This window comes from Heliangelus exortis, chromosome 3, assembly GCF_036169615.1.
Source record: "Heliangelus exortis chromosome 3, bHelExo1.hap1, whole genome shotgun sequence".
Lineage (NCBI taxonomy): Eukaryota > Metazoa > Chordata > Aves > Apodiformes > Trochilidae > Heliangelus > Heliangelus exortis.
The window spans coordinates 83,887,362-83,900,322 of NC_092424.1; the positions used below are offsets into that span (position 1 = coordinate 83,887,362).

The 12,961-nt window shown below is 34.4% G+C and overlaps 1 protein-coding gene across 11 annotated transcripts in view; it reads right to left on the reverse strand.

Moving 5' to 3' along the window:
• The window catches only part of SENP6 (SUMO specific peptidase 6), an 85,379-nt gene that overhangs the window by 24,893 nt on the left and 47,525 nt on the right, over positions 1 to 12,961 (reverse strand). For all 11 annotated transcript variants that reach the window (XM_071741530.1, XM_071741523.1, XM_071741529.1 and 8 more), the window contains 5 exons: positions 8,162 to 8,232; positions 7,500 to 7,645; positions 3,989 to 4,391; positions 2,872 to 3,107; positions 262 to 432 (listed from right to left, as the gene is read on the reverse strand). In XM_071741530.1, coding sequence (XP_071597631.1) covers positions 262 to 432; positions 2,872 to 3,107; positions 3,989 to 4,391; positions 7,500 to 7,645; positions 8,162 to 8,232 — 1,027 coding nt within the window. The remainder of the gene's footprint in view (positions 1 to 261; positions 433 to 2,871; positions 3,108 to 3,988; positions 4,392 to 7,499; positions 7,646 to 8,161; positions 8,233 to 12,961) is intronic.

A 12,961-nucleotide genomic window follows, 5' to 3' on the forward strand; every position in this document is an offset into this window, starting at 1 on the left:
AAGGTCAAGACACATCCCCAACCAAGCAAACAGGGTTTTAAAGGATTCTGTAGGCATGATGTTTCTACTAAACACCAGAAATACACGGTATGCGTTAGTATGTAATAGCACTTCCAGATTCTTTGGAAATCACAGCCTTCAAAATTAGAGACAAAGTTACTATTCCACAGACAAAGGCAAAATATTATGTTGTACAAGAATGAAACTAACAACGTCCATCAAAAACTTCAAGGAGATTTGCCAAATAACATATTTACTTACAATCACAGGTTCCACTACCATTCTTCGTAGCGTTCCTATTCGTATACTTCGGCAGTTGAGAATGACACTTTCACAGGAATTTTGATAAGTCAGAGGTACAGCCTCAGTTACAATCTCTTGAGAAATAACTTTGCGACGTTTTATTGGAGTGTTAGACACAATGTTCCCAAACTGAAAAGTAATTTTCAAGGTTTCAGAATCTCTACAATTTATTGCTAAAACATTACTGAAAACTAGTGACTAAATTTTCAGCTACTTTTCTGCTTGTCAATAGGTTAACTTTCTACAGCATCCAACCCAGCAATTTACAGAAGACATTTCCCACTTTCTCTAACAACTGAAGATGATCACATTGCTACATCAAAGAAAAAAAAAGTACACTTGCAAACATTTTGCTAACATTTCCAAATCACAAATATAGCTTCTAAATTGCCAAAGACAATTAAGTTTTCATCATTCTGAAACGCTGTGCAGCCCAGCAAAGCCAGAGTATTTTTAATATATTTTATTTGCTTATTTAATATATTTTATTATATACAAAAAAACTAACTCTGTAAAATCACCACAGTGGGGCTTTATCTTTATATTTCAGGTTTTTTATGTCTGAAAACACCAACTTATTAATGAAGTACAGTGCATCACCACATTAGCAGGAGTAGACTCCAAAAAATATAAAGAAATAAGCCAAATAAAAATTCCTTAAAGAAACTCTAACAGAACTGTTAAGATGTTTTTAGAACAGATTCCGGGGTCTGAAGACTAAACACTGAAAGAAGGCCATGTGGAATTTGGCTCCAACTCAAGAAATTCTCTAGATGCTGACTGAAGCTGCAATGTCAATGAAGTCTCTGTTTACCAGCAGGACTAAAACCTACAACAATGACAGAAAGCTGGCTGACAGCTGTCAGATAAATATATTTATTTGTTGTCATGCTTATATAGCTTTACTTCGTTGAAGGATTTTCTGTACACTAGTCTTTTCTTTGGCATTGATATTCTTTCACAAAGTTGTCCATTAATGCACACTCTTTTGGGTGACAAAATACAGTTACACTTGGATAGAAAAACACACTAAGGGATTCAATATTTCTATTGATACTAAGTATCAAGTAGTCTATCTTGGCCATAATTGAAAAATATTTTTGGATACTTCATTTAAATACAGTGAAGGCAGAGATTCTATATCCCTGTAATTAAAATACTGACATAGGATTCCTGCTCAAGACATCTTTTCATTTTTGTCCACTGGACTAGATAAATATTATTAAAAGCTCAAAGAAGTAAGACAGTAAACATTACAGTGGTGCTATATTCAAGTAGCCTCTTCAGTAAAAAACTGATGATTAGTCTGAGAGGAAAACAAATGAAAAAAATTCTTAAAGCTTCTTCTATCATATCTTACGAAATAGTGTGATACCTTCAATTCTTGGTGGTTTCATAAAATCAATTTCTTGGTTTTTTTTAAATTTCACAAGAAAAAAAGTTTGCCTTCTTTTCAAAAGCAAGCTCTTTTCTACTTTTGTCTAAAATATACAATAAATTTCCAATGTTACAGCTGGTTCTTAAATAGTAGTGAACAGGAACACACGGTTACACAAATTAAAACATTTGGGAGCTTCAGAAGTCTTGGGACACCAGTGTGTTTAGAGTGTAATGCTTTCAATTATTCCAGCACATTATGCCAGAAGAGCTGAACTTCAAAAGTCTTTTATCATCCAGGCTTTTAACCTCCCAGCCTTATTGTAGGTTACAGGTTCACAGCTTTACCTTGGTGACTAATTATACACCATATTATATAATCCATTATTTCATTGAATACAGAACTACAATGTTGGCTTCTGAATTTCAACCCAGAATGAAGGTTTTGGCATCATTCCTTTAGTGTACTAACTCAGAAAAACAAAGGATTTGGGACTGGAAATGGAAATGTGATCAGAGACTCTTGTTAAGCCAAACTCCTAATAGTGAAACTGGACAAGTGGCCCAAGAACAGTTTTAATCAGCATTATTAATTAGACATCAGTTGCCACTGGGAATGTATTCTTCTTAATGGTTGTTACATTTTTAAAACACCATGAAAGGGGTCCCTTTTGACAGCACTAGTGGTGCATTTTTTGTCTTTGTTTATTCATGGAACTCAACTGAAGAGCAGAATTCCCACCACGAAATCCAAAAATAAGTGCTATTAATTGGGACAGTTGTTCAAGTATTTTACTTTACTGGCCACTGTTGTTCCCTGTGTCATTTTTAATGTTTAACTTCAAATGTCCAAAGGCTTACCAGGTAAAAGCAGGTATAAACATTCTTCTGAAAACTAAGTAGGCCCTTGAGTTTCACAGAGATACCCTGGTCAGTCTCAAAGAGTAAACATTCAACACAGAAGAAACTATGTTAAAAGCTTAATCCAAATAATTATGAATGCTTGTAAAAAATACTATAAACATATTTTGTTATCTTTCCAGTATTATGTAAGCAGGGTTTCTACTCGATGAGCTGCTAAATAAGAAAAGCAATCAAATATAATCAGCTTCTGACAATGCAAGACAAGCCTTTACATTTTCCAGTTGTGATTGTTTTTTTGTTTTCTTTAAATAAAGCATTAAAAAGTACCTGATCTTTCATTCTTGCTTTTCTTGGTAGTGTGACTGCAATTTCTGTATCTGTTGTTATACTACCTATTCTCTGTTCTATTCCACAACTGTTTTCCTTTAATGCTGCTTCCACCTTTCCTGTAGAAGGAGCTGGGGAGGAGCGGGCTGAATCTGCAGGACGTGGTGAAATGCTTTCCATTCTCCTAGTGCTGCTACTATCCTCCTCCTCATCATCATCATCACTAGACAAAACAACTAAACAAAAAATATTAAATTCTCAACCACTACATTTTTCCGTAACACAAATTTCTTTTCAAGCAATAGCTTAAAAGTAGTTTAGTTAACTGTCCTGCAGTGTCAAAAACAAGTCCATATTTATCATTATTTATTATGCTTTTATTAATATTCGGAATCTGCTCACAGGTGCTCTCTCCCTGTTTTTTTATTTCTCACAACTAACTATACAGCAGAGGTTTATTATTAATATGCTTCCAGTGGGTGAAGCCATACATTTCTTGATTTAATCAAGACCTGACAGGGAATAACACAGGAAAAACTGATGAGAAACTGTGACTCAAAGTGTTCAAATCAGTAGGACAAATAGCCTTCCAAAATTCCAGTCCTTCCTGCTTATAGATCAAAGTTTATGTGAAGAAAGCACAAAAATTAACATTTTACAAATTATTAAATTTAAATAAATGGGGAAACCTGCATAGTGTTTCCATGTATAGCTCGAAAGGAAAGAAGGAAGAAATATAAAATAAAAATCAAACTCCCTTTGAGAGAATGAATGAAGGAATTTTGCTAAGAGTGCTTTTTAAAAATTATACAGTGAATGTCTTTAAACAAAATAAATTCATTAAATAACATTTTATTAATTAATAATTTATTTTAAATATATATTAAAATATATTATTTAATTACTTATTAACTGTTTTCACTGATGTTTCTCTCTCTCAGAGAATACCACATTATATGAAAAGAAAATAATAAAAAGGTCTGTCCCTCTTCCCCAAGAACACCCCCACAAAAAAATTCCACGCAAAATTAGTAATGTAAACCTGCAAGGATTGTTCCTTCATTATAAAATACATTGGGTTTCCTGTTTATGGCTATATTCATTAAAACGTACTTACTTGGATCATTTAGTTCAGATGGTCTTGTACTCCTCTGTCTTAAGCTTCCTGTTATTTTAGGATTTTTCGCCCCAGTTAGAAGACCAACTTTTCCATTCTGTCTTAACATAGAATGTCCTACAACTTCACTACTCAGTAGAATATCCGTTGGACCTTTCCCAACAGCAGAACCATAAAACTTCTTTGTGTTGAACCCTGTACCTGAAGATTTTTGCCCTGTTGAATTCTGATTTATTGGAGAACGTGATAAAGGTCCCAGAGATTCACTTAAAGTCACAGTTTGTCTGGAGACTCTTTGCAAATCCTTTAGAGAAGCAGTTTCACAATGTCGACATTTGGTCTGATTTTCATTTCCCCGCCCACAATTTGGGCAATCAGTAGAATAATCAATTTGTTCCAAAAGCTGGAGAGGATACACACAAAATCAGTAAATGTGCAAGTACAAAGATTGCCTTTCTAAATCTAGCATTAAATTTTTGTTCAGAATGAATATTGGTAACATTGTATTACCAATTACCGTAAGCAGAGAAAGCAAACATTCAAAGACAGTTTGATTTTTTTTTTCAATTTAGAAAATGAGAAATGTTCTAAGAGGAACAAATGTTATTTGGCAATTTTTTAGAAGTTATTACTGTTGCACAATTCAGATTTTTCTTCTTGCATTTTTTATTTCCATACATAAATGTTGCACACTGTTCATATACATATATATATATCCATTAGCAAGAAGGTACAGTTATATCATTTCTGTAAAACATAGTTTTACTGGACGAATATAAAGTAACCTAAGGATCCACAGAGCAATGCCAGAAAGGATCAGAAGCAACCTCCTAAGTCATGAAGTTTTATCTGTTCTCCCAAGATATCTTCTAACACACGAACAAAAAAAGAGAAACACAAAAGAAAAAGGAAATACACTGCTCCAGAGTCCACTGTCTCAGAAGAAAACAGGACTTGAGGAAAAGGAATTCCCCAGACTGTCAAGAGGAAAGCAGGGGCTACTAGGGAAAATATATCTATCACAGTAAAGACAGAGATGTGATCTGTTTCTCCCAAATGTACATGTACTCAATTACGTATCACAAGTTCAGAACTTGGACTTCTATGTCTAAGGGATTCAATACTAACACATAAGCTACTACATGTGTAACTGAGTTGAATAACTGAGTCTCCAGAACTGAGATTTATTCATCTCCAATTGTCTGTTATTGTCTCCTGGAGCACTGAGCTCAAATGACATAACCACTGTACTGCAAAATACTGAATATAATTTGTCTCCTCTGCATCTCCTTATACCCCTCCTTCACCACAGATGGATAAAGCAGATGTGTCAGTAGTGAGCATTTTAGCCAAATTCTTTGTTGGGTTGAGCCCAGGTGTCTGCCTAACAACAGAGCAGTCCTCATAGTGGCCTTGGTGTATTAGGAAAGGATTTACTGCCACCATTTTCCAAGCTTTATAACAAATACACATTCAATTACAGCAAGATCTGTTCTATTTCCAGAGAGTGTATAATAAACTATACAGTCTTACAGAATCAGAAGGTTCAAATAGCCCTGTGATGTACTCTGGAAAGAGGCCAGTTACAGATAGTGGGGAGCACAACAGGGTAAAGATATATCCTCCTAATTTGCTGTTAATTTGCTCCTAATTTGCAATTTAGACAGGCCCTGAATTAACAGTTGAATTTAAATCAACCTGTTTCATGATGATGTAGCCTCATATATTTTATCAATCAATTTTTGAAATCTCATAATATACCATGTGAAAAATATGGAGGTTTCACTTTTTTTAAGCTTACTTAAGCTTACTTTAAGCTTGACAATTTTACTACAGGCACTCAGCTCTTCTGAGAAACAGTAACTCTTGTCTATTCATGACTGCTCATGTTCTCAAGTTAACAGATTTCTAAGATATGCATGAAAAAAAGTACAAGATGTAATTATTAAATAATGTTTACAATTGCCATCTTTCTTTGGAAATGAAATCATATCTCTGGAACAGCATAATCAAGCCTGCTGCTTTTTTATCAGGGAGACAGAGAACAGCTTGTTTTAGCAATGTGGTCTGCTACATGCAGACTGGCTCACAGGCACCAAGCTGCTGGTGCTTCTACACGGAGCTCCAGCCCTCTCTTCCATCTGTGTACAATGCAGGAAATAGTTCTGGCACAGAACTATAGCTCTGTAATGTAAAGACTTTATTGAAAAAACACACCTTGCTTCTATAAGTATACAGCCTTTTAGTGTCTTCTAGTTACTGCTAAGTTACTGTAAATGGCCTACACAGATCACAGTCCAGCCACAAATCACGAGGCTACTCTGTTTCCTCTCATGCTAATTCATGGAATTTGTAAGGAAGAAGCTATGTGTGTTAAATGATGCCACTTGTTAGGCCTTCAGACTGAAAATTGTTTTAATAAGGCAGTGACAAGATTCTATTTATTTAAAATTGTTTTCTTCAACAACCATTTCAATCTAGAAGACTGTTTTCTGCTTTTATCTCTTACCTGACAGGACATAAGCAACGAATATTTTACTTCTTTAAACAAAGGTATCACTGTAATGATTAAAACAAAACCCACACAACTGTAATGTCTTTTGGTTTGTTTTTAACTGCTTTGCTACTTCATTACTTAGCTTTTATGGTTCACATCCTTATAGATAACACATGTGAAAATCCTTCTGAGTAACATCATCTTAATTAACTAAACATATAATGGAAATGTGCTATAGCAGTACCAACTGTTTCATCGTAATAAAGAAGCACAGTCTGACTGACTTTCTAATATACATGAGCAAATACAACCTGATTATGTCTAATAATTAAATTTTTAAATTTTTTTTAAAAAATAAAGATCTCATCACAGGAAGTTTTGCCTTGATAGTCATACAGTGTGACCTGTAAGTGGGCATTGTGAATATTTCATAGTAAGCCTGGGAGATAAGAAATACGAAGGGCCTTAAAAGAATTTCCAAAATATGATATTTAGAAAATATGATATTTAGGAAAGTTCCAGACAAAAATCCTGGTTGGCTGTATCTAGTGCAAAGAGTGTTATTTGGACACCTGCACTAGTTAGAAAGAGAGTAACTTTTAAAGACATTCCCATCTTTGCAGTATCCCTGTCTTTATTGTTATAATGAGAAGAGAAAATAATGACATTTAAAAAACCAATTCTGTCAAAGAGTAAAATATTGTTTCTCTGATTCATAGACAGCAAACCAAAATTATCAGGTTCTGGTTTATTGATCAGCCCATCAATTAAAACATTGTTCTTTTGCTTTCAAGTGCAGCATCTGTTTGTTCAAATCAGAAAATAAACATTCTATAGCTAGTATCAATATTAATAGTTAAATATCTCTTATCAGTAGTTTTAAAAATTTAATTATGTAACGTTCCTCCTAACCCTAAGCTATTTCAGAACATCAAATTATTTTACAACCGTTTTTAAAATATGCATCAACTTTAAAGTTCAATAAAAATGTACATGTTTTAAAATCTAACCTACCTTTAACTGGGTTAAGCACTTCTTTGTAGCAGAAGAAAGTGACAAGTCAGATTGATAAGAATTGCAGTGACGTTTCTGTTGCACCTTTCTTTTAATTTCAGATTCTGATTCAGATTCTGACTCCTCTGTGTTTTCCATTATACTATCTAGGAGCAAAAATGTAAGAGCATATTTGGGTGAGCTATGGGGCAGTGCTGACTCTTCTATCATGATTTCAGGACCTGAATATACTTCTTACCGAGTAGTATTTACCATGTGAAATTTTGCACATACAAACATTGCTACAGGAGCTCCTTGCCAATTCAGGAAGAAGCTGGGGGCTTAGACTAGATGACTTCCAGAGATCTGTCCCAATAATTCTGTAATTCTAAATTTTTTCAAATTTCAGTTGTTCTTAAAATAATGGAAGCCTAATTTAAAACTAACTATAATACAACTGAACAGGTTGCAGAAATCTGTCAAAAAAGGGAAAAATCTTCCCTTCGTGTAAAAATGTGAATAAATACAGAATAACACAATCAAAGGAGAGAAATGGATATGTGCAACTAAATGCTACACAAAGTTTGGCAACACACCACTCAAAGCTTGTATTTAAAAATATATTAAAAAAAAAAACAACACTATTCTGCTTAAAAGAAATGAGAACTCTCAAAATAACTTACCAACTCCTTGAGACCGTGGTAACCTAATGTGGTCTGCTTCTACTTTCTGAAGCTGAGGAGGATATTCTTTTCTGGAAAATAATTTAGATATACAGTTGTTCTTTTGACGAACACCATTCTAATTTAGCCACAATTATACATAAAAAAATAAACCAGAATTGTATCTGAAAGCTACAAATAAATAACTTCTCCTATTACATGCTATTTGTACACTTAAAAAAATATTACCAGAATGCTAGGAGCAGCTACAGTAAAGTTCTTGGATGTTTTTCTGATCTAAATGCCCTTTGATAGCAATCAATAGTTCAGGAATTTCTCACTTTCACCTAAGTCTTCAGAGACTGAAGCCTGCATCTCCTTCTCCTCATTCACAAAGAACAAAACAGATACTTTTAAAATAAAAAAATAGAAACAACTATTATTTTAATATTACAGTGAATTCCACACGTTTCACAATTAAAAAAATAGAGACAGAACATGCAAAACAGGAAAAAGGTCTGATGTCCAAAATTGATGTGGTCAAAAAGTAAAAAATGACAAGAAAAGACACACATAGATTCTATATATTTGTTTTAAAAATATAGACAAGTTAGTGGATAATAAAAGTTTTGTTAATAACATATGCATAATATACTTTCTGCAAATTAAAGCATGATAGTAAGATTTTTTTTTTAAAGTCTCCTGAAAGATATTTTCAGTTTACATGTGTGCCCAAGAGTGCTCCCACCAAACTGATGGCTGAAGCTCACTGTATCTCAGTTACTGTTTGTGGCAATTCTCTCTCAGATGTCATATCCTACTCTGCAGCTGTACATTATTGTTCCTCCCAGAAGATGGCACACCTGTGAAACTCAGGAAGCCTTGCCAACAATTTCAGCAGAAGCTTTTTACTAGTAAGTTAAGCAGTGCACTGCTACCTCTGATTATAGGGTAAACAGCAAAAACACAAAAAAACAGCTGTAAACTGTGAGGTAACATCTCAAACTAACAGATAAAATATTGAGGATCCACCTGACAAAAATTTAGCTATGGCTGGAGCAGACTTTGGTGCAAAGGATAAGTTTGTCTTTCTTTCAGTGCAGAATTTTCCAATGGATTAATCCAATCAATCCAACCAAATTATAAAACATTTAAACTTGCTGCATTTCTAAGTAATACTTCTCAGGGTTTTGCTATGCTTTATCATTTACTAACATTCTTGGGGCAAGATTAATCTACAATGCCCTTTGGGATAGTTTTTACCAAATCTGCCCCACTAAATGTATCAGCCCCCTATGAAACACACAAAGAGGTTTTATTGTGTTGAAGGGCTGCAGTGGGAAGGAAAAGTCAGGCAGAAGACTGAAAAATAAGCATGGCTGGATTGCACCATAAAATATAGTACATTACAATGAATGCCCACAAGCACATCACAGATGACAGATTAAGTTGGTCATTTGCTATCCATTGTGTCAAAAAACATGAAACAATCCCCCTCTGAAAAGAGGGTTCACTGCCTGCACACACAAAAACTGAACAAAATCCAGAATATCTTAAGTGCATTAAAATCTCTTTTAAAACTCAATTTGACAGTTCAAGATCTCTGAACACTTGTAAGTTATGATTTTTCTTCCAAAAAATCATAAAGGGTTTTATTTAATTTTTAACATGCAACATAGATTTTCCTTTTAAGGATTATTAAATCAAGAGCATATATTGCTGGGTATTTTTTCATAGCAATTCAGAATACAGTAGCATTATTTACCCTCATCTGAATTTTTTGTTACCAGCTTAGACTCATATTGATACTTTTTAAATGGCCAAACACTTGAAGAACACACAAGGGGTAGCATCAAATGAGTATGTTTCTTCTCCCAGAATGTGAGACTTTTATCATATGCTCACAATGAACCAGTAACAGCCAAACATAAATTACAAAAAAATGCTCCAAGCCAACTTAGACTTCTCAGCACAGTTTTACTTGGTTAGCAGTTCAAGGTCAGATTTGAAGTTGCTTTGAGTTAGAAAAGTACAACAGTGTTTTTTAAAGTTACAACAATTTTAAACACCAACACAGTTATAGATTTCATCCATTAAATTCTTCCCTGGAGACACTAACAGCCCTCTCACAACAGGGCAGCAACTTGAAGCCCCTTCTGCTTGTTTCCTATCATGAAAAACCTACACACAAATAAAAAGGCAGAGCCCAGCACCCTAAAGGTTTTCCAGATGACAGAATTAAGCCCCTTCACTTAGCATGATGTTTATTGACATTTGAACATCTGCAGATGCATTGATACTTTCCCCAGTAAAGTAGTACTCTGAGAAGTACAGTCCAGAATTAGAATGGAGTGGGGTGTTTTTAAACCTAACATGGCACTTATTTTTAAAAGGACAAAGAAAAAAAAATGCTTGTAAGAATTAAAAAAAACTAAGTGCTTCAAAACAGAAGCCTTGCTGTTAAATCCTAACTTAAACTAATTGTTTTGCATCTTGGTCTGTTTAGCTGTTTGATACCTTATTTTATCCCTTTGAAATGGGAGACTATCTACATCCTGTGTCTAATAGCAAAAAAAAAATATTGATTGCTGTTCCTGCCATCCTACCAAATACTAAAAATTCTTTTCTTTTCTTATTATGTTTCCTACAAGTATTTCTTATGAGATTTAGATTTTGCTTGAAGAACAAGGTTCCACGCTTACCTCAGCGATTAGCTAACATTAGACATCTTATTTATCTCATCCATTAGAGGCCATTTGAATTTTAATACCTTTAAGTACAAGGGAGGTAGCACAGTATTTGCCAAAAGCAAGAAGTAGTAAAGAATCAAACAGCAAAACAAATTAAAAGACCAAAAATAACTGGCTCTTCCTGCAAAAGACAAAAATACTGAGGTATAGGCTGGACTCAGACACTAAGTTAAGAGTGTCCTGAACTTCTGACACAACATCTAAATGGTACAGGATTTTTCACTAAACGTGTTTTATTCAGATTGAATGGTGTAACTGATTTAGTATTTTCAGCACACATTCAAAATTACTGCCATTTCTTTTGATGAATTATTTTGAATTTGGACTTCACGATCTTCACCTTGGGCTGGTAGACAGACTCTGTCATTCCCCAGCCAAAGTGAAATTTTCATATTAAAATTTCCTCTCTGGGACAAAAAAAATGAGGAGGGGGTGGGGGGAGGGAAGGGGGAAGAGCAAGACAAGGACAATTTCTGTGTATGCTAGAAAGGAATAAACCTAAAGAAACATCTTGATCTGGGAATTCTGCATATAGTGCTATCTTAGAGCTTTCAAAACTACCCAGAATCTGGTATGAGTCACACCAGAAATACCACGTATGTGCATGGCTGCACCAGCTCCTAACTTTGCTGAGGTGTAGGCTCACAGAGAGCTGTTCAATGCACAGCCTGCCTCTTTCAGAGGCTCTTTCTATTCAGCCTTTTCTCCCCTTGCCTCCATATACTGCTACTGGGAAGTATACCACTGCAGGTAGGCTGTTGGTTTCTCCATCATTACATAAAAACAGAGCAAAGCATGGCAAGACAGGAAGAACCAAGCTGCGGAATTAAGACTTAACTTTAGTGTATTTTATAGGAAAAGCAGAGTACAAAAGTCACAGGCTGAAAGAGAGAAGCAGCAGCATAGGCAGCTAGGGTTTTAGTACACGGGTCAGGTAGCCCCAGGAAGTCCAGAAAGTCAGGAGTTGAAGCTGCACTTAATGATTAATGATTAGAACTCCATTTAGCAGTTCCTGCCTAAATCATGTGCCTCTGCTAGGACAGCAGCAAAAAGCATGGAAGGAAAAAAGAAGCTATCCACTAGTACCAGGCTATGAAGAAGCAGTAGTCCTCAAGGGAAAATTAAGCTCACCAACATGCAACTCAACTCTAGTCCTCCTGTGACATACAGTACCATATTTAAAACATTAATAGCTTAATGGGTTACTAATAAATGCAGCACAAAGAAAGTATACATGAACTCAGAGCCCAGGCAGCAAGAGGATGATAAACCACTTTTTAAAGGGCCAAATCTAGCTGGCAAGTATATCTTGGTTTTTGGTTTTTTTGTTTGTTTGTTTTTTTAACAATTAACAAAAGGAAATACACAGACGAGTTTGCTTTTACTACTGAATTTGACATAAATCTAGAAAATCCTAAATTTGCAAACAAAAGATCTGCACTAGAATTTTCTTATTCATATTATCATTGGTTAAATGTTATATATACTGCTTAAGCAATTCAACTTGATATCAAGTGTATATTGCCAAAAAACATACAGAGACAGGATATTTACAAGAACTCAAAATCCATTACTATCAAGATAATATTTGCATTAACATCTAAATTTAAGCTATAAAGAAAAGATGTATGGTATTTCATATTGCTAATATAATATCAACAGTATTAAATATTAACACAATATTAACAACAAACAGATGCAAAATGACTGATAAATGAACTTTATAATGTGGCTGGTTTTACTATGCATTTTCTGTTAACTGCTTTAACATATATACTTTATGAACAGAAGTAGTGCAATGAAAACCTTTAATGCTATTAAAACCAAGCAGAGATGACAGAGTTAAAGCTCTACTATAGTCTTGAAGACTCTACTATACTCTTGAAGCAGGTATTTTTCTATTACACAAAGTATGCTGCTCTACAAAAAGTATTAGCAGTGAATTCCTAACTCCAGAGAAAATGTTAATGTATCTATTTGCATAATGGATAAATAAATAGATAAATTTCCAGTGGAAATGTACCCAAAGTTCACATTATTAGCATGTTATTTAGAGCTGGACGTAAAGGTC